At 33.3% G+C, this 23,225-nt stretch overlaps 1 protein-coding gene across 1 annotated transcript; it reads right to left on the bottom strand.

Moving 5' to 3' along the window:
- Window positions 1–15,226: 15,226 nt before the first annotated feature.
- Window positions 15,227–19,618, bottom strand: LOC136306638 (beta-casein-like). The gene is made up of 6 exons (XM_066233088.1): window positions 19,568–19,618; window positions 18,804–18,830; window positions 18,688–18,714; window positions 17,269–17,292; window positions 17,128–17,169; window positions 15,227–15,778 (listed from the first exon to the last, which is right to left on the bottom strand). The coding sequence occupies exons 1-6, from the start codon at window positions 19,616–19,618 to the stop codon at window positions 15,227–15,229; spliced, it is 723 nt and encodes a 240-aa protein (XP_066089185.1).
- Between the last annotated feature and the right edge of the window lie 3,607 nt (window positions 19,619–23,225).

Below are 23,225 nucleotides of genomic sequence, written 5' to 3'. Positions count from 1 at the left end.
GTTTTAAAATGAGTCCACTTCTAAATGTTATTTTTCCTAAGAAATTATTTATATTTTAGTCTTGACCATTAACAGTAATTGATAAATTATTTGTATAATTGCCTATATATTTTCTGTCAAAGCTATTTCTATTTATGCCTAGACTAATATCATAAAATAATATGGTTATACTCAATTCCTGGTATTATTTGAATACTAGTAGTGCTAAGTCTGGCTTGTTGCAAATCTAATAAAATATTCATTCCTCTTTTTCCTGCCCCCACTTACCAGTTTCTATAAAATTTACTGTTCTCATGAGACTTCAGACAACATTATGAAAGGTTTCATCAGCATCAGCATCTAAACTATTAAAAATTTGGGCCTGACCTGTGGTGGCGCAGTGGATAAAGCGTCGACCTAGAAATGCTGAGGTTGCCGGTTCAAAACCCTGGGCTTGCCTGGTCAAGGCACATATGAGAGTTGATGCTTCCAGCTCCTCCCCCTTCTCTCTCTCTCTCTCTCTGTCTCTCCCTCTCCTCTCTAAAATGAATAAATAAATAAATAAACTAAAAAAAATCTTTTTATATGTTGTATGGACAGATCAAAAACATACCAATTAGCATAACCCTCATCACTGTTTAGTTCTGATTCTTTCAAGTATCATAAAGTCTTTCACTTCAGAGAACAAAACAAACAAACAAACAAAAACCCTGTTCTTTTAGTTACAGCAAATAAACCTTGACTTAATTAGGACTTTAAATAAAAGACCTTGTCCTAATCTAGCAAAATTACATTTTCACATTTACTTTCATTATTAGTATAGGAAGAGGAAAGTCAGCAATGAATTTAATTTGGACCCCAATTGTTAATCTTGTTTTCTCTTCCAAGTTCAGTGTATTTAAAGACCAAATAAAATTAAATATATCAGTACCCCCCTGGAATTCATCATTACTGCTCTAGAAATTACCTGAATAATATATTTTATTACCTTAGCTATAATATGGCTAGGCTGTAATCTCCAAAATTATTAAAACTATATTGGTCTTGCTCATGGCATTCATCATATTTCATAATTGTGTTTCCAGTATTTAGCATTGACCCTAAATGAATAAAAGCATTTAGTAAATGTTTGTTATTCATAAGTGAATAAATAAAATCAATATACTAAAACAAAATGTTTTCTTTTCCTTAGGAAGCTATCCAGAACCAGGTAAGATTATTGATTAAATCTAGAATATTATTATTTCTTATATATGTTATGTTTTTATAATGTGTGCTTCTCTTTTTTTTAACAGAAATATATTCCAACACAGAAATGGTTGTACTCATATCTGGTAATATTTATTTAAAACTTATCCAAGATTAATTTAAATAGTAATTAATAAATAATCATGAACAGAAAATACCTAGTCCTAGAGAACTGGTAGGTTATTATTTTCTTCCATAGTATGAACCTTACAAATTCTTTATTTGTCCAAACTATACTAAGTTTATACTTTAGTTGAATGTTTTTTATAAAGTTAGAAGGTAAAAATGTTTTTTGATATTTTTCTTTAATTTGGCATAAAATACATTACTCATGATACATCTGACAACATTATGAAAGCTTTTCATAAGGATCTGCATCTAAACTATTTAAATTTTTTATATGCTGAGGTTAGGGACAGGTCAAAAACTTACCAACTAGCACAACCCTCTTATCACTATTTAGTTTTGATTCTTTTGAGTATCACAAAGTCTTTCACTTTAGAGAACAAAACAAAACAAAAAACCTTTCTGTTAGTTATAGTAAATAAACTTGTTTATCTTAAACTTCATGCATGATGAATGATAAACTCTTTGTATGTTGTCAAATGAATGTGTTATACCAGAAGATGTCTAAGTAATTTAGAATGTATATCCTCTTATACAGGAACAACTTCCCAGAACAAATGAATATAACCACATCCAATTGGTAATATTTTATTTAATAAATTATACAATAATAATATATTTTGAAGTTGAAATATGTTTGTTTTTAAATAACCTCACACTTTTGAAAAGAATTCTTTCTTCTCAAACAGTTATTTCTTGTTCCCAACTTCCTGAAGTGATCTGTATTTGATTATAGTCTGAGAGACGAGAACTACTGTACTTGTCACTGCACTTTGGAATGGAAGCCATTCTATTCTGTCTGCCTCAGCTGATGTGGGCATCACATTTATAATCATAAGGACTAATGATGTGTTTATCTTCCTGATTGCAATTATCTCTCTCAACATTTTTCTTAGTTTTATATCTTTATGTCCAGGATCTGATTCTCAGACTCAAGTTATATTTAGAAATCTCAAACTCAGTTATATACTCCTGTAAGTGAGGCATACTGGAGATTTACTAGATGACACACTTTTCTTTTGAAGAAACCATCTGGAAGATTACTAAATGTCTTTGTCAAAATATTCCCTGGTCCTCTGTGTTCCTCTCTGTGAAATGAGTTTACCAGTAATACATAAAATGGGTACTGCCCTATATGTTATTGATTTCACCGTGTTCTGGGGCTTCAGATTTTATTTTAAGGCAATGACATGTTACTATGAAATGTGTATTGCAAAAACAATTCTGATTCTTGTGAATGGCAAAGGCAATTTCGTACAAGTCATGGAGACCTCCAACTACCACTTGCCATTTAGTGAATCTTGTAAAGATTGTTGGGATTGCTCTATATGTCAGAAGAAACTATCTCTTGGTAATACAATTGGCAAAATTAGTGTCAGTTCCCAAATCTTTAACATGAAAAGTATTTTAAATAGGTTGTTTCTTCCATCTCTGAAGTTTCAAAAGATAATTTTGATCCTCTTTTTCTTTCCAGAGACAGCCTGTAGTGAATCAGGTAAATCAGTGTGCATGCATGTGTGTGTGTGTCTGTGTATGTGTTTTAATATTTCTCCAAAATACTGTGTACCAGCAGGCACTATTTTTGAGAGAATGTATTATACTGGTTGCAGCATGAACTAGTGCTGTGCTAATATTTCTTAGCTGTTGCCAAGTATTGGGCGCTCCCGTGCTAGTTAAAACACTGCTGTAGAAAATCAAATCTAAGCTGCCAAAGAAAATCAAAGAATAATTCTATCCCTATCTCTCAGTAAAGATAGTTTCAGGTCAACCTTTAAGTCAGGACAATCTCAACTGTCTACTTATATATTGTCAAAATTTGACCTTTTATAATTTTGTAGTACTGTGTAGTGGAAATAATCTGAGTTTAATAATTTAGGTCTGACACCTTCTAATTATATGACCTTAAGCAATTTGTTATCTTTAAGCTCTGCTTTCTTATTTGTGAAAAATTAATATGTATTTATCATTATATTACCTCTCCAAGTGCCCATATCCCGATTTTATTTGCAGTACTTTTTTTTTTGTATCCTCACTTTTAAAGGCCGTAATTGCATTCAATTCAGTGGCTTTTGTCCACTGATGGTTAAACTTATATACAACACACTAATTTAAAAAAAAAGCATCAAAGAAAGCCATGGAGTTTTCTCTGTATGAATATGTTTAGAGAGAAAGTTTTCCTCAAGATTTAAAACATTGAGGATATCAATCGATTTTATGATAATGATTCTTCTCTGTGTGTCAGATTTTACCCTCAGTTTTTTCTGAAATTTTCTAATTGCTCTTTGGCCAAAGTAAGAGGAAAATAAAGACAATTATTCACATTATTTGATTTCCAAAGAGTATGCTAACCTCAACTTTTATGTAATTATAAAAAAAGTGTTACAACTATACATATTTTTTCTTAATGACAATATATAATAATAATAATTATCTACTCTATCATGATAGTCAGTTGGATTTAGGTCACAAAACTATTTTTTTTCCTTCTATATAAAGGAACAGGCCTACTTCTACCTTGAGGTAAGTTGATTTTATTATACTTGTTTTTTAAATCTAAATGATTTAATAAAGAGAAAGTCTCAGATGTCATATGTTTTCTGATATTTACATAGGTCACCACAGCAAACTTTGAAATGCCTTTATTTTATTCTAATCTCAGCAAAGAACACATATCTTTCATATAAAAATATCAAGAATTATGTTAATATATAAAAACAAGTAAAATATCACTCTAGAGATATCAGTTCCAAAATTTTAAAAAGAAAAATAACATTTTGGCCCTAAATTCTAGTGTTTAGAAAAAGCACTGGGTTAGGAATTAGAAAAGTATTTTCTCTCTCTTTCTGCCATTTCTGAAAGCCAGCTGAATTGACCCTCAGGGAGGGGCCCTTCCTTTGAATTCAGTATTTTCATAGAAAATTAAATTACAGAGCTAAATGACAAAAAATATTCCTTCCAGTCTAAATGCCCATGAGTTTATAAATTATGTAAACTTTAATTAAATTCACACTACTGCTTTATTTTGGACCTGTGTTAGTAATGCAGATTCTTGGAGTTTGATACCAAAGAATGATCTTAAAAAAAGTGCTTTTTCCAGTGCCCCTCATGTACACTAAAAGAGCCCTTTCTGAAAGTTTTTTCTATATGATCCACCCCTAGTCAAGAGTTTGTAGTCTCCTTTTCCTCACAAAGTAATCATGTCTTGTGATGCTGAAACAGCCATTTCAGAAGTGAAGGAAATGATTCAAAGCAGCTGTTGCTCATACCCTGTTGCTTTCCAATTCTCTTTTCCTCCAGCCTGTCCAACAGCTGGATGCTGCTTGGTATTACCCCCCACAAATCATGCAGTACATTCCTTACTCACCGTTCTACGGCATCACGCAACCCATCGCCCCTGAGAGCATAGAAAAAACTGATGCTATGTCACAGTGATGGTAAGTATATTTAAATTACTACATATTGATGTCTTATGAAAGAAATAAAAGAAAAACACAGAACATCCCATAAAAACAGATTTAGAATAAATGTAGCAAATCAATGTTTAGTGCCTTAAATTAGAGTTTTCTGAAATGGAAATTTGTAATTCTTACTGCTATATATGGTTAATGTTAATCTATTACCCAGAAAGACACGGAGCAGTGCTATCTATTCTATAAGCAAAATTTGCTCTGATAAGGATAGGGGAAAAGTGCTCCCCAATTAAAAATATATATACATCATGATCCTTATAATTTCATTGATTTTTAAATGTCTTCTTTTTGGTTATATGCATGATATGCATAATAACGCAATATGGGGAACAGAGCACAGATTTTGGTATTTAAAAGTACTAAATTTGATTCCTGGCCTTTATCTTACTTGTACAATATAATGATGTTTACTTTTTATAACTCTGAAGGTTAGTAAATATAATAATTGTTGTTAAATATAATGCTGGAAAAATAGAAACTATGTAGTAGTATTTATTAATTTAGTTGAATTTTCTCGTTCACTATTTTTATCAAGTAATTTTAACAATTTTTGCCCCTTCAGTAGTATCAAGTACATTCTCAGGATCTCCACAATTATGGCCCTTAGTAAATTTGAAATTGCTTGACTAACCATTGATCTTATTTTCCTTTGAGAACTAAGTGCAATGTGATGGTAGACTGTAAAGTTTTTGTTCTGTTTTGTTTCTTGAAATTAACTACTGGTGAACACCTTTGCCTTTAGAAAATAATTAAATTGGCTTGCATGTTCACAAAGTTTTGTTCGTAATCATATTATATTTAAATATCAATTTAAAATTATATATTTTAATTAATATAATTTATAATATGGGAGCTCCCATCACTTGAGGAGTCTGGATGTTACTAATTTTCCATGAAGATATGACTTTAAATTTCCACCAGATGTAACTGGTGAACCCAACAGTGGAGTCCTGTTTTTATAATCACTGCGATGAAGCCCTTAATTCAGGTGTCGGGAACTTAATTCAGGTGGCTGAGAGAGTCATGAACGCTACATATTTTAAAATGTAATTCTGTGAGAGCCATACAATGGCCCGTGTACATAACACATTATCCAATAAAAATTTGGTGTTGTCCTGGAGGATAGCTGTGATTGGCTCCAGCCACCCTCAACCATGAACATGAGTGGTAGGAAATGAATGGATTGTAATACATGAGAATGTTTTATATTTTTAACGTTATTATTATTTTTATTAAAGATTTGTCTGTGAGCCAGATGCAGCTATCAAAAGAGCCACATCTGAATCGCGAGCCATAGGTTCCCGACTCCAGCCTTAACTAGTCACATAATAAAACTAAGTGTTTGTCACAAGTCAATAGACTGAAATGTTTACAGATTTTTTTAAATTATCTTCATCCTGTATTGAGCTTCTAATTGAGTTTGTGTGTGTGTTTCCTCTCCAATGGTGAAAAATTCTATTTGAACTGATCAGGTTAAGAAAAATGATAAAACTCTGAACTATGTAGAATCTCTTTCTTCTAACTGCTTTACTGCAGAAGAAAATATCTAGCAAAAAAACAAACAAACCTCAGACTAAAAAATCAGGAGTAATGGATACTTAACATGAAAACACAAATAACAAAATAACATTTAAACTTCATCCTGAGATAAATGACTATTAAATGTATCATATAGTAGTCTCTTCTCTCAAAAATGTATGCCATAACTAACCACATATTTCTTTTTCTGTTTACAGATGTGACTGAAATTTTTATTCTCTAAATTTCTTCTGTCTACTCTGTAAAATTTCCCTACCCCAAAGCTTTGACTGTTATTTTAAAATAGAACTCTCCCTTAAGCTAAATTTTCCTAATTGTTTATTGCCTAAATTCCAGTTGTATCATGTCAGCATGAAGACCACTGAAACAGAGGGTGTTAAAGTCTTTACTAAGTTTCTATTATAGAAATTTTGTTTAAAGAGTCTTCGAACTGCTTCTTCTGTAAGTGCCTTCATTTCAAATGATTGTGTCCAGTGACTGAGAATTTTTTCATTTCAATAAATTACATTTAAAGCATAATCCATATTTTCTGTCATTATTCAGTGTTTACATAATCTTTTTAGTAGTCTTTACGTTTGTAACATTTGTTTTTATTAAATTATTTATGACACTTTCAATTACATTTTAATGAAAAAACATTAAAATGTCACTTCAGCTTGATGTTGGCAGTTCATAAAGTGAATCCAAGATCTTTCATTTGCTGTCAACTGTTTATAGAACATTTCTCATGAGGATGTAAAATATTTCCCTGAGGGGAAGAAAAATGTGGCAGTTGGGAGTGCCCTAGGAATTTGAATAACCTGGTTATGAAATTTACTTATGCCATCAGGACCTGCTTGGACCCAATCCACTTGATTATATAGCTAGGTAGATCAGATAACAACCATTTAAATCATAATTTCAGCACACACAGTCATTCAGTATCCATGATGTCCTCCAGAGCCAAACAAGAAAAACAGTGTAGAGTTTTCTCAAAAAATTAAAAACAGGACTGACTTTTGATCCAGTGGTTTCATTTCAGAGCATATATCTTAAAATATCCCAAAACACTAATTTGAAAGAATGTATGCACCCACATGTTGATTGTAGCATTATTTACAACAGTCAAGATCTGAAAACAGCCCAAGTGCCCTTCAGTGGATGCATGGATAAAAAAAAAAAAAGCTTGAGTACAATTACACAATAAAATACTACACTACTGGAAAAAAGAAGGAAATTTTACCTTTTGCAACAGCATAGATGGACCTGGAGATTATTATACTAAGTGAAATAGCATGTCAAAGAAAGATGAATACAATATGATTACTTATTTGTGGAATCTAATGAACACAATAGAAACTGATAAACAAAATAGAAAGTAGGCATGAACAAATGGCACAGATGAAGAACTGTCAGAAGGAAGGTAAAGGGACGAGCCAAAAAACATATACACATAACATATAAACACAGACAACAAGGTGGCAATAGCCAGACAGAAAGGAGAACGGGGGCGAGGTTGAAGTGAGCAAAGAAGGGAAACAGGGACCAAAAGAAACTTCACTTGAGGCAGAGGGTACGATATGTGGTGGTGAGTAGGTAGTGTTACATTGAGTTGTACACTCGAAACCTATATGGTTTGTAAACTGATGTCATCCCAATAAATTCAAGTAATTTAAAAATCCCCCAAAGCACAAAAAACAAGGAGCTGTGTTCAAATAGTTACCTGCTATTATATTCTCAAAGCCCCAGATGAGAGTTATTCAACCCAATCTTTCATGATCCTTTAAGAACTATTGTATTTTCCAGGTGATAACAAACAAGTGACAAGGTCTCTTGTATCATAGTCTATGACTGGTTATCAGTTATTCTACATAATATATATTATATATATATATATACACACATACACTTGTACTCTGAACTAAAGACTTATCATGAATGTTTTAGACTATCACTAGGCTTAAAAGGAGGCAAACTCTAATGGCAAAAAAAATCTAATATGAAAAACAGATCATCATGATAGTCTTCATTCCAAGTAATGAGTAGTAAGACAAAGAATGAGTCACAGAGTCTGTAAGAAGATCAGATCGTTTTGTTTCTCCAAATAAATACCCCCAAAATCATAGTTTGAAGGAAAGGACCAGGGATGAGAATATAATGTTATGATAGAGTCTTTTCAATAGAGCTTTGACTTTCTTTTCATACAAAATATCTAGAATCATAAATGGAGTTTTATTCAGAAGTTGGGGTGAGGTGGATCATTAATCTTTCTAATGGTAGCTTGAGCTAAATTTCTGTTCATCAGAATATTTTTACAAGTTAAAAATCATCCTGTTTAGACTGTCATTAAATTTTTCTTATGGTCATAATGATTAGCCTCACACAGAGGCTAATCCAGTTTGATCATTTCTCATGCAATAATTATTCCTTTCACTACTCTATTTTAGTTATCATTTTCCTTTACAAGTTGACCTACTGTCACTTAGTTTGGTGATACTAGGCTCTTTTCATTTTTCCTGAGGTCAGCAATGTAACTGTAAATACTGTGTGTCTCCCACTAAAGTTCTCAGTCAACTTTAGTTAGGCTGGATAGACTTTTATAGAAGTCTGTTTTTCATGGAATAGATTAAGGTAGTCATCTATATTTTGTCTGTAGGCATGGATAAGTGGTGTGTCATTAGAATCAAACATACCTATCTGCAGGTATTTTAACATGTTTCCTTTTGCATTATGGTTACCAAACTGCCTTCTAGAACTGGAAAAATAACACAAATCAGTGAAAAAAAATGTTGCAAAAAATGATACTGGCAGTGACCTAAAGAATGTATGTCTTCCTTTTTGGCTAGTCCTTTCAATCCACTGTTGCCATACAGAAATTTACACATCAAATATGTATATAAGAAGATATAAGAAGAAACTAGAAATATGGATTAGTGTAAAAAAATCTCCTGATTTTTTAATATGGTCTATTTTTGAGTGTTTTTTTTTAAGGAAAAAATGCAGTCGTCTTTTCTTTGTGGTCAGATCTAGTCCCTAAGACACTAGTCTATATAGTCTACTATAGTAAGAAAAGAATTTTCTGGGAGTTTTTTTTATCCTTACTTCCAGTCCATATCAAGTTTGAATTCTGGTTATAGTGAAGCAAAGGTCAGCAGTGGGAAATTAAGAAAACCATTAGCTACAGTAAACAAAGAAATCATGACTTCATTATGAAAAAGTGACCCAGTGAGTTTCAGGAGCATTTAGGAGTTGGGGGTTCTCTAAATCTTCCATATTTTTCAGTATATTTTTTTCTCAATAATTGAGACCCTATTTTTTTTAACTATCTCATGAGATCTACCAAATTTCTGAAATTTGTGTCACTTTAGTTGCTCTAGGCTGAATGTCGTGTCCACCCCTAAATTCATATATTAAACACTTAATCCAAAAGTGATGGTATTCAGTAGAGTGAATTTCTTTCTTTGGAGGCAATTATGTTATAAAGGGGGAACCCTCTTTAATGAAATTAATATCCTTATGTGACAAGATATGAGATATATGAACTCTGTGTGAGTGTGTTTGTGTGTGTGTCTCTGCCATGTGAGGATCTAACAAAGAGATTTCCATATTGTTATCTGCAAGCCAGAAAAAGAGCCTTCACCAGACAATAAATCTACTCACACCTTGATCTTGGTCTCCTAGCCTTGAGTATGATAAATAAATGTTTTGGTTTTTTTTAAAAGGCATGGTAGTCTGTTATGGAAGTCTCAACTGACTAAGACATTGTGTAATTCAAAAACTCTCAATCTTTGATTTTTTTCCTTCAAACAATAAAGCAATAATAGAATTGTACACTTAAAACTTATATGATCTTATTAACCAATGTCATCTCAATAAACTTAATAAAAAACATGAAAATGAAGTTCTATAACCATAAGTAGTGAAAGATCCACTAGCATGAATCGTGGCATACAGAACTGATTCTATTCTGTCAGGAGTCTCAAGGTGCCAATGACATAAATAAATCTTATCTTATATCAGTTCTGAGAACGAGAAAGGAACGTATTAGTTCATTTAACTAAACATTCCAAGAGTAAAGTACAGTTGGATTTAGGAATTTGAGGGTGACCAATAACTCTTTTGTTTCTCCTTCACCATTACTCCTCTTTGGACTTACTTAATTTTCAGGTTACTTGAAAGCTAGCTTGTCCAATCTCAAGGCTTTCTGGTCATTCAGGTCCTACTCCCATAGTGACTACATGGCAGCTTCCTTGAGCCTTCATGCATCAATAGAAAAATATTAATTGGCTCTGCTTGGACCAAGGACCTCTCCTATTGGATGAAATACTGTGGTAGCATGATATTACTGGACTGCGACAAATGGCCAATTCTTTATCTGGGAGTCATTAAACTTTTCTTCCTACATGTTAAGATATATCAACTAATTGGTGAAGTTCAAAATTAAATCTTGCCCTGGCCCTGGCCGGTTGGCTCAGTGGTAGAGCGTCGGCCTGGCGTGCAGAAGTCCCGGGTTCGATTACTGGCCAGGGCACACAGGAGAAGCGCCCATCTGCTTTTCCACCCCTCCCCCTCTCCTTCCTCTCTGTCTCTCTCTTCCCCTCCCGCAGTGAGGCTCCATTGGAGCAAAGATGGCCCAGGCGCTGGGGATGGCTCCTTGGCCTCTGCCCCAGGCGCTAGAGTGGCTCTGGTCCTGGCAGAGCAACGCCCCGGAGGGGAAGAGCGTCACCCCCTGATGGGCGTGCCAGGTGGATCCCGGTCGGGCACATGCGGGAGTCTGTCTGACTGTCTCTCCCCGTTTCTAGCTTCGGAAAAATACAATAAATAAATAAAAAAAAAAAAACTTGTTTAAAAAAATTAAATCTTGCCCTGATGTTGCTTTACTCTGTTCATTGTGGTAAAGCTGTTTTGTCAGTGTAAACTCTTTGAGTTCTTTGAATCCTTTCAGCAATCAAAAACTTAAGGTGATGATTATGTAATTAACACAGGCTGCACATTAAGACTGTACCGCTGAATAATATACAGAGAAAAATATAAAGCTGTAATTAAGCTGCAAATTTTCTCTTATCCCCTGCTTTCTATCTTTTAAAATTTTACCCCAATAAGTCTAAAACTATGCATTTCATAATAGTGTTACCCAGCATGCCACAGCTTCTGAAGAAACCAGGTCTTATGCCTTATTATTGAATTGCACTCAAGTCCAAGAGCAAAAAAATGATTCTGCATGAGTGAAGCCCCACCCGTAAGAAAGAAAAAGCAGGTAAGCAAAACAGTGGAGTAAACGCACATGATTTTAAATGTGACAACATTTAAAACTTTAAAGTAAAAGACATGAACTTAAAAAAATTCACATATTAAAATGAATTGCTACCAAGTATCCATCATCCAGGTTAATGGAAAAAATATCATTAGCACCTGAGAACTCACCCTATGTTTCCTTTCAAATCTATCTCCCCTCAGATAACTACCAGTCTAACTTATTTCACCGAATATTAATATTTATAAGTTTTAATAGGGTTGATTTATGGGTTTATAAACTCTGTTATATTTAGTGTCTGGTTACTGTCCTTCAGTGTTATTTATATAAAATTCATTCCCGTTGATTTGTGTGGCAATCACTCACCCATGTTAACCATGGTAAAATATTCCATTCTATTGTATATTATAATTGTTTTATACATAATACTGTTGATTTACATTATTGCTGATTTAGTTTAAGATCTTAAGAATAACACTGACTGCAAAGAATATTGTGTACATATATTTAGTGTGCATGTATTTTAATTCTGTTTGCTACATACCTGAGGGGAACCACTAGTCAGAGGACATGTCAATGTTTACCTTGGACAAAGACTGGTGATGCTTGTGTCAGTTTACATTCACATCAGTATTGCTTAGCAATCTACTTGTATGCTTTTGCAAACACTTGGTATGGCATTTTATTTTATAATTCCAGTGGAAATATTATACTGTTACATGGCAGGTTTACTTTGCATTTTTCTGAGGACTAATCATGTTGTGTACTTTTTCATATGTTTATTGGTCATTAAGATAGCCTATTTTGGTGATGTGCCTATACAAGTAACTCTCTTGCCAATATACTATTGTATCAGTTGTCATTCTTACTGAAATATACTTAATTAAACTTCAACAAGTCAAAGACTGGATCCAGATAAAGAGGTATGCTTGGCCTACCTAGGTGTAAGATATAATTAGATACTCAGGTGTGGAGGACAGAAGGCAAGAGGAATGTATGAGTCTGAAGATCAAAATAAAACTCTAACAAACAGCACAGACAGGATGGTTAACTTGAACACAGTTTATCAAGATGGAAGCTGTTGGTGACCTTGGGACAATAAGTGGTTTCAGTAGGGACAAAAACTTAATGGGAGCAGACTGATGAGAGAATAACATGATATAAGAATGCTTCTATGATACTTAACATAAAGCAACCTAAAGAAATGGGAGTGATTTGGAGGTATACTCTTAAGGATGGAACTTTTTCATTAAAAATAAAAAATATGAGAGCAGAAGTTTGGATTGTACTTGATCCTGAAGTGAGGAAAACATTGAGGGTTCTGGAAAGATGGAACAATTGCTAGAGATGAACCATGTGTTTACTCAAGTGGATGGACTTGAGTGTACAATGCAGGAGTTGGCAGAGGAATAATTCATCACAATGAAACAGCTACTCCACAGTCAGAGACAATGAATAGCAGAACTTCCTGTAAGTTTTTGAGTCTTGGGCATTTCTGGCTACAGCCACATAACCCAGTTCATACTGACTATATTACTGGCTCTTGTTGCTCTGACGGAAATGAAGTCAGTAAGATGGAGCAACCGGGAACACACCACGTATGATACAATGTACTAATCACACTAAAACTTGAATAAAATCATTTGAATTAGCTGTTACATAAATATGGAATTGAAGATCCAAAGGTTGGAGTAACTCTCAAAGCACCACTTTGCAGCTGTATTTGGAACTGTGAATCAGAATTCACATTTTACTTTATTTTTTTAGAATGATAATAAAATTTTACATCTGCTGCTGGTATTTTTGAGGGTGAAAGGCACAGGTGTAATTATTTAACAGAAACTATGCATATAAACCTGACTTCCTAGAGCAGAAAAAGCATATGATTATCTTTTCCTCCAAATTTTTATATCTTTTAATATTCAATTTAAATCATTTTGCTTAATTTCTTTTCTTATATGGTTGTTCTTAACAATTATAATCTAAAATTAACATTAAAGAGGCCCATTAGGTTTGAAAAATTATAATAAAGACAGGATAACTTAAATATGCATAAAAGAATAATTTATTGAAATGACTGGTTTGGAAATAGTAATAAACACAATTCCAGAAATTATTTTAGATATATTTTATATGGTTAAGGTATTTCTAACTCAAAATTGAAATTCTGTGGTACTTTTTGAATTAAAATTTGGAAAATAGTATATTTGAGTCAAATTCAAATTAAGGTGAATGGTATAAAATATACAAAATAAATAAAGTATATGTTTATTTTTTCCATGTAGACTCATTTTAAAATTGTTAATTTTTTTAATAGCATGACATGAAGATTAAAAAGAAGCCACATTTCCAGTCGCAGTCAATTCTATGGAATAGAGAACAAATAAAGAATTAGTTATATTATATGATATAATCATTCATTTCTTCTCATTTGTAATTTTAGTGTGACTAATTCATGAGAGAAATTTTATTACAAATGTACCATGTTATACTTCATCTTCCAGATAAATGTCTCCAAGTACAATCTCATTTGGAATTGTTTTAGTGAAATATCTAGTTACTTTTATCACTAAAATTTTGCATCTTAAGGATCTCAGTTATATGCTCTACCTTTTTTAATCTTCACACTGGGACTAATTAATTCTATATTGACTCTGGAATTATGACAGTATGTACATTTTAAATGTGATAAAGACAGTTTTGTGCAGCTTATGGTAGAAATGAGAATGTATGTTGATTTTTTATAAAAGGTCAAACACATTAACATAAAAGAAACTTATTTCAGTTTTTTTTAAATGACAATAAATATAAGGACATAGGCACTTGAGAACAACCATTTAACTCCATCAATAAAAAGTAATTAAAATTATTTAAAATATAAGATACATTGTTCAAGTGAGTATATAATACTCAATTATTAATGTCCATAACACATTAACAATTAATATATAAGTTGTATATTGATGAAGTTTATCACTTTCTTGGGTGATAATGAAATGTAAAAATTTACTAAGTACAAACATTTTCAGTCTAATCTCAAAATTCTCCAAGCTTACCAAAAGTGAGGGAAAACTTTCGAAATCCTTTTAAACCTTAAAAAAAACACAAAAATATACAAATTAATTTTTGGCAAGAGCACTTCCAAATTTGAAGTAAGCATCTCAAGTGTTTTTACACACATTCTCTTATGTCAAAAACAGGATGTGAACTGAAGCATGTGGGGAATAGACATGTACAAGGAAATCTTCAATTTGTAAAAAACAATAAAACTTCTTTATTATCCACTGAAATTACCAAATTTAATTGTCTTCAGTCATCCTTAATCCTCTTTATTTATATTCTCTACAAATCAATTAAATCAAAATTTCTGAAATAAATTATTTCCTAAAACTCAGTATCTTCTATGTAAAAAATCAGAACAATTTTATCTAAATCTCTGTGAGTAGTGTTAGACATTGGCATTCGGGGGGAAAAAAGTTTTCTAGGTTGTTTTATTGTGTGACTAATACTGAGAATTCTTGATCTAAACTATGTGCATTTGGATCCATTCATTATTTGTTTACTCTTTTATTCTGGATCTCTCATTTCTTTTAATATTATATATACATCATGAACGAAATAGCAGAGTTAATTAATTGGGACTTACTTGTTGTAAGTTGTAAACTGGGGCAATAGGTTGAGTCACAGGGTAGAACTGTTGGGTAGGGACAAGCAGAGGTTCTTGGGCAGGAACAAGCAGAGGTTCTTGGGCAAGCATATTTCTCTGGGGGTAGGTCATCTCTTGCTGGGAAAGAAGCTGGGCTTTGGGCTGAGGAAGGGAGAGCAGGGACTGAGAAGGAAACACGGGAATCTGAGCCAGAGGCTGATGGACCTGCTGCATCATGGGCTGGACCAGAGGCAGAGGGATCTGTGGAATTTTGAGATCAGTGACACTTGGGATTTGGCGTTCCAAAAATGGCACTACTGGAGAGTTAAGAACTGGCATCACATTGCGCTTAGGAACGATGGTCTCCTTAGCATTGGGGGCTTCCATCACGTGAGGCTGCAGGATAGGCAGCACCACAGAAGGCTGAGCAAGAGGCAGGACGTTTTGTGGAAGGACAGTGTTAGGGATGGGCTGAGGGTAAGGATAGAAAAGAGGCTGGGGCTGCATAAAGGGGTGGATATTGTCCTGGCGTTCATCCTGGAGAGAAGGAAAAAGAATGAGGCCACGATTCAGCTATAATTGCCACTCATGATAAATGAACCTCCTGTCATTTGGACAATCATAATTGAGTTAAAAGAGAGTAAGAAAATCTTTTACTTATGCTGATAAAAAAATTATTTTGAGTCTCTGAAGATTAATGAGTTAAAAACTCATTGAGGGATTTCTCATTAGCCCTCTCCCTTCATAGCTGAACACTGATCAAATTGATAATCAATGTTTGGGAATTTCACACTTGTTTCTCTTTTTCTGAGTTACCTTTAATAGCTGTTGTTAGCTATACAGATTGGTATTTAGAGGGCATGGCTTTTCAATGCAATGTGATAATAATAGACCACATTATTTTCATATAATGAAGATTTATTATAAAAAGACTTAGAGAAAGGTATACTTCTGTGTGTTTTAATGAAAAGTAAATCTTAATATGCAGTTTAATTGGAGGAGTTAATTAACATCAGCTAACTTCTAACACCACTTTCTTTGGCAGAGGGTAGTTGTGAGACTTTAAAGAGACATCAATTTGTAAATTAATTTTGCTTTAGAAAACTATTTGCTGTAAATTTCAAACAAACCCACTCCTCTGATAGAACAGAAAAGCTGAAATATTACAATTAAATTAATGTATAATTGTTACCATATGTGTATTTTAATTAAATGAAGAATTTTATGTTGTTTAAATAAAAACTTTATTTTTCAACAAGCTCTATTACTTCTTAACTGTGATACTGTAGCACAGTCGTGTACTCAATTGTTCCGTACCTCACTTCTCTAATCTGTGTAATGGAAATTCTTTTATGAACGGCATGTATTTGTAAATAAAAGTGTTACAGTAAAATGTTAATGTTAAATTATTGAATATTTACTGTGTGTCAACTCATCAACCCTGGGAATTATGAATATTCTCAGTTTACAGAAGAAGAAACTTATGTACAGAGAGATGTGGAGGCAAAGTTATACAACTAATCAATAATCAGGTTATCACTTGTGCCATATTGCCTTCTTGTTTCTTACATCAGCCTACTCATCTTGAGAATAAGAGGAACCTCGTTCCCAACCTGGGAATGTATCTACGAGTGTGCATTTATGGAAAACAGGTATACCATTAATAAAGTGAGCAAATTAACATTTATTCTTAAGTATTTATTCTATCCTATACAAGTTGACTAAAGGTTTTAAAATGCATTTATTTCTTAAAAATAGATTGAGTTAATCAAAATGTTATGTCTTAGCATTTATTTTCTTACCATTCTTTAGGCTGAATATGCACATACTTTGTATGCAGTATATTTTTAAAAGTTTTAGATATGTATTCATCATGAACAAATTACCTTTCTTCCTGGCTGTTTCTCATCCCCAGACTGCTCAGGTCTCTGTTTAAAAGCAAATCACATAAAAAGAAATGTTATCATTTCTAAAAATTAAATGTGGTGAATTTTGAAAATATTTAAATTTAAATATGTGGGTTTTACCTTGTTTATGTTAGGAATGGATTCCTTCAGAAAAACAAAAATAAATTAGGTTTTTATGATGAATTTTTATTCATCAATATGAATCAGAAAGTGAAGGCATTTATTTAAAGGGTTAATAAGAACATCTTGCTTGATCATCTCATTAAAAATACAGAATAATTCCTGAAATGTTCATGTTGCACTGTTTCATACAAGCCTGTTTTATAAAAGAAAGACAAATGAATGCAGTCAAGAAAGAAAAGGAAATTAGTTAATATAGTAAAAAAGAGGCATTTAATATAAGCTAATATTGTTGCCCTGACCAGATGGTGGTGCAGTGGATAGAGCATTGACCTGGGATGCTGAGGACCTTGGTTCAAAACCCCTAGGTCACCGGTTTGAGTACAGGCTCATCCAGCTTGAGTGTGGGGTCACTGGCTTGAGCACAAAGATCTATGGTTTGAAGACCATGTTCACTGGTTTGAGCCCAAAGTCGCTTGCTGGCTTGACCAAAGGGTCACTGGTTCGGCTGGAACCCCGGTCAAGGCACATATGAGAAAGCAATCAATGAACAACTAAGATGTGGCAGCAAATTGATGCTTCTCTTCTCTCTTCCTTCCTGTTTGTCCCTGTCTGTCTCTCTCTCACTAAAAAGAAAAAAAAAAAGCTAATATTGTCTCTCATTTTGTTTGCTTCCGATGGCAACAAACGATTTCTAATACTTCATCTGATTCTAAAAGAAAAATAATTGTTAATAATAAATTATAATAATTATGATACATTCTGCCAATCATTCTTAGTTCATTTGTTATGTTTAGGCTTCAAATGAATTGTAAGAATAAATACTTTCTCTAAGGATCTGGTAAGCTTTGAGAGAGATAAAGCATACCCGTGCACCATTCAGCAGGTAATGACAGACCCCATACAGGGGCACAAGTGCAAACATTTCCCTGACTCTCCTAGGCAGATATAGGACTAAACCTGTCTCACTGCCTTTTATTTACAAAGCTGACTATTGTAATTACAAAATAGGTCCATCTGCAGTCTGCCAACCCCCATACTGCCATTCTTCCTTTGGCTGTCTCTTTTCCGTTGTACCACACTGGACCACAGAAGGCACTCAATAAATATTAAAACAATGGATGAGGTCAGCATGGACAGAGCTCAGGACAGAAATAAGGACTGTACAGTTCAGTTAAAGAAAGGTGGTGGGGCACAGTGATAAATTTTTAACTAGGAAGTTAGATCAGAACGTGTTCCCAATAGTGAAATCTGTAGACATTTATTCTGTCCTTAAAGATCTATAATAAAAATTTGCAGCACATCTCATGTGTCAGATCTAGCTCCATTGTCTTAAAAGCCCACCAGTAACACAGTAGAAAGTACAGCATTTTATTGACCCAAAAATGGAAAATTGTCTCAGAACGAACATTGTCTCACCTCACTGCTTGAAAGGTTTTCTACAGTCTGTAAAGAAAAAAAGAATCACAACTGAATCATCAGAGAATGTTACTATTTCATGGTTGAAAAATTTTCTCTAAATAAAAATATCTTACCTCAGTGGATATGATGACTTCTTCCTTCTGTAAAGAAAAAAACACACCACTTAGATTCCATAGCTAATAAACTTTTCCTACTTACTTTTATCTTCTTTATGTTAAAGCTATCTCCTTCACAGATTTAAGAAATAAAAAATGTATGTTTTTTGAATCTTTGGAAGGTAATTGTTTATGATTTTTATATTTGGTAACTCTAATGGTTTATTTTTATTTTATCTGAATGAGGAACAATTTTAAACGGGTAACAGAAAAAGAATTATTTTAATTTGTATCAAACACTTTTTATTACAGTTACAAATATGGTTATGATTATTGTTTGATGCTTCATCAGTAGACTGTCTTTGAATAAACATAGAAAAGATTTAACCCAGTATCCAATAGTATAGGTACATAGGTTTCATCACTGGAATAATATATATTTATGAAAGTTGCACATGCCTGCAATTGTATTTGTGCAATGTTACTCTTTTTTGTTGTTGTGGTTCTTATATGTGTTTCTTTTTCTTTTCTTTGATGCATCTGGTTCATTTGTTTTTACTTAAGAGACTGGTGGCACATTGGGGTTGCAGAAAGCATTTAGCCCAACTGGTGGCAGCTGGACAGTTTTAAAATAGTAGGTGAATGTACAAGGTTTTTTAAAAAATATTAAAAAACCTTTTGAAGTTCTTTTTTATTTGAATACTTAAAATATTGATGCTGTTCTCTACATATGGCTATATATAATATTTTACTCTATGTTAATCACTCAGAAATTTTCTTACCTCCCCTGCAAGAGCAAGGGCCACCAGGCAGGCAAGGACGAGGACCTTCATGGCTGTCAACTCCTATGAATGAGAAAATGGTATCTTGGTTGTCAATCTAATATATTTTCTTAGGTAAGGTTACTTTCTTTTAAAAAAAAAAGAACAAAGATAACTAAAACGTCTGCATTTTCAAATAAAATACTAATAGAAAATTTATTATATAACCAAAGTGAAGATGAACTATGGCTCCTTCATTTTACTTATTAATTTTATATATCAATGCCAGGCACTCAGATTTTTTTAGCTTTCAGCTCTACCTTAACTTATTCTATTTTATCTCATTCACAGTACAATTTTTTGAGGACAAAAAGAATTTTTAAGTATTTATATACAATTTACTGATTGATGCATTTTTACAAAAGTGAGTGGCATTCATTTAGCACCCTTTATTGCCTGATACTGTCTAGGTGCTGGATTTAGAGCAGTGAACAAAATACTAAGGTCTCAGCCCTGGTAAATACTCAGATCTATTGGGAACAGCCTGATTAAAAAAAATACATCCATAAAAGATCATATATTGTTACTTTTTTTTTTTTTACTAAACTAAACAATTTTCATAAAGTTTTGTTTAATCACATCTTTTTACTTCTAACAAGACTTAGACTTTTATGAGCATTTTATTTATTTGCTCAATTTATCCAGATGTTTTTTAGGAGTGATTTGTTTTTACTCTATAAATACAGACGACATAACCTTCATCCCTACACATCTACTGAAGCTCCTTTTCCTTTGTGCCACGTGACTTCAGAGAACATGCACTGTGCCTCTTCTTTTTTCTCTCATCTCTTTATGATTTACAAAAGGATCCGGTTCTCTTGCCCTGTCCCCACCGCAGGCTCCATCTTATTGAGCATAACATTAAATATATGTTAACACTTTTGACCACAATGTACTAAATGCTTTTGTCCACTTTTATAATTTCTGGTAAAAAATAATAATTGTACCACCAATATACTTTAATATACAATCTTCAGTCTTGTATTTCTAAACAAAATTTCTGAACTACAAATATTTCTTGAAAAGTCTTGAATTCATCTGCAAAATATCCTTTGCAATATTTAAGGCTCAAAATATTTTTTTATTATTAGGCAAAAAAAAAAAGTTTCAAAACTCTTCTTTTTTTATTTTTTTTTCTTTCTGAAGCTGGAAACGGGGAGAGACAGACAGACTCCCGCATGCGCCCGACACGCCCACCAGGGGCGAGGCTCTGCCCACCAAGGAGCCATGCTCTGCCCCTCCGGGGCGTCGCTCTGCCCGACCAGAGCCACTCTAGCGCCTGGGGCAGAGGCCAAGAAGCCATCCCCAGCGCCCGGGCCATCTTTTGCTCCAATGGAGTCTTGGCTGCGGGAGGGGAAGAGAGAGACAGAGAGGAAGGAGGGGTTGGGGAGTTGAGAAGCAAATGGGCGCTTCTCCTATGTGCCCTGGCTGGGAATTGAACTTGGGTCCCCCGCACACCAGGCCGACGATCTACCGCTGAGCCAACCGGCCAGGGCCTCAAAGCTCTTGTCATGGTGCTACATAATTCTTTATTAATTTTACTTTGCAATTAATTTTGAAATCAAGTCTCCAATTAAATTTTTATTGTCAGGTCTCAGAAAATGTTACTGTATTAGAGAATATTATGTATAGGGAAGCTCTCATTTCATTTTCCATATTTTATAATTAGCATTTTCATACCAACTATTTTTTTAATTATTTGTATTTATTTACTCATTTTAGAGAAGAGAGACAGAGAGAGTGAGTGAGAGAGAGAGAGAGAGAGAAGGGGGAGGAGCTGGAAGCATCAACTCCCATATGTGCCTTGACCAGGCAAGCCCAGGGTTTCGAACCGGCGACCTCAGCATTTCCAGGTCGACGCTTTATCCACTGCGCCACCACAGGTCAGGCTTCATACCAACTTTTAAGCCACAACTTTAATGTTGAAAAATATAGTTTAAGGTACACTGTTTGTAATCTCTCTTTTGTTTCCAAGTTATTTCTATCTCTTCTAGAATTTTCTTACAGAGTAAAATTTTATTTCTTTTTTACTGAATTTTGTATTTCCTGTTTCTATTTTAATATTTTTTGAAATCTTATAAATTAAACAATAAAATAGGATGTTACATGTAATAAACAAGTTTGATGAATACTTCTCTCTAAAATATTATTCATAAGCATTTCAAATAGTACATGTTTTCAAAGAACTCCCATAATATCTTGAGAATTAGATCTTTTAATATAGTCTGTTAACTAGCCTTGTACTAAAAATTATTAATCACCATTACTCCATTTTCTTGAACTCATAAAGCTAATGTCATATTGTAATTTTTACCAAATCTTCATAGGCACTGATAATTTTTTTAACCTAAGTGTTGAAAATAATGATAGTACCTCTTTAAATACCTTTATTTCAAAGACTGCTTTTAAGATATTATTTTTTTCATGCCTCTCAACCTAGTTGTAATAAAGATAAAGAGAAGATACATCAAATTTATGTTTGAAATTCTTACCTTTTTTCCAAGGTGGAGGGCAAGGAGTGAATGAAGGAAGAGCTAAGTGAATGATGGTATGTTTGCTTTCGTGGCTGGTTATATACTGTATTTGATGGCATGCTAATTTTGTGGTTTGAAATAAAATTAATAGTAAGTTTCAATTCTAAGAAGTCCACATAATTAGAAAATGATTTCTGCCTAATATCTGTCCCCAGAAAAACTGGGGAACATTTTAACAAGGGAACAATTCATATCTTATAAAGGAAATCTGTCCAGGAAATGCAATTGTCAAATAAATAATGTTAATAATTGGACAACAGTGACCCTCTGAGTAATCCCCAAGTTTTTAAAGGTATAATTTTGTCTCTAGCACTTGGTGGGTCTTCAAGATCTCAGTTGTGGGGGAATTCTATATTAGCAGCAGAGATACAAGGGGGCTTCACAAAGGCCACAATTTCATGCTAACCTGAGTGGTTCTTAGTGTTTTATGCCGCAATGGAGAAATATGGCAAGATAACAAGTCCATGATGGTAGCTTAGTCATGTAAGTCAAATTCTTCAGCTCCCAGGCCACTTGGTTTAGAAACAATAAATCATTAACTCAAACCAGTATTTTGTACACAAGAAAAATATGCTTTCCTTAATAACAGAACATCTCAGTAAAGGAATCTGGATGGCTGGTACAGGCAAAATCTTTGGTAAATCTGTTGCAAAAGTTTTGAAAAATGTCATGGAGATTTATTTACTTGATAAATATTGATTATCTCTTACCACTCTAGTAATGATAATAGCTTTATTTTTTAAAAGGAAAACCAAACCTCTGTTAAGCATTGTGCTTTTTATAGACTGATCTTTGTATGATAACAAAAACATCTTGAGATAGCTTCCCCATTCGTATTTTGGATAAAGAAATTGAGATGCCAAAAGGTTAGGTAACTTGCAAAATTCATCTTATTTGTTAATTGCAAAGGTGCTGTTAAAAACTAAATCTAAGTACTCAGTTTCTATTTGATTATACGCAATACCCATGTCTTAAGCCCCTGAGATTTTGTTATAAAATTTAGTATTAATGTAGCATGTGTACTTAAATGTGCATAATTTTTAGGCCTGTAGTGGAAGAATGGGTATTTTTGATGAGTGTGAGCA

This window comes from Saccopteryx bilineata, chromosome 5 (genome assembly GCF_036850765.1).
Source record: "Saccopteryx bilineata isolate mSacBil1 chromosome 5, mSacBil1_pri_phased_curated, whole genome shotgun sequence".
Taxonomy (NCBI): domain Eukaryota; kingdom Metazoa; phylum Chordata; class Mammalia; order Chiroptera; family Emballonuridae; genus Saccopteryx; species Saccopteryx bilineata.
The sequence above is the reverse complement of the archived record's forward strand: the minus strand, read 5'-3'. Positions and strand labels throughout refer to the sequence as shown.

Coding starts and splice junctions, on each gene's coding strand:
- LOC136306638 (XM_066233088.1), bottom strand. CDS start 19,618: ATGAAGGTCCTCGTCCTTGCCTGCCTGGTGGCCCTTGCTCTTGCAGGG. Junction 18,831..19,567: donor CCCTTGCTCTTGCAGGGGAG/GTAAGAAAATTT, acceptor TTTTCTTTACAG/AAGGAAGAAGTCATCATATC. Junction 17,293..18,687: donor AAAACCTTTCAAGCAGTGAG/GTGAGACAATGT, acceptor GTTTTTCTGAAG/GAATCCATTCCTAACATAAA.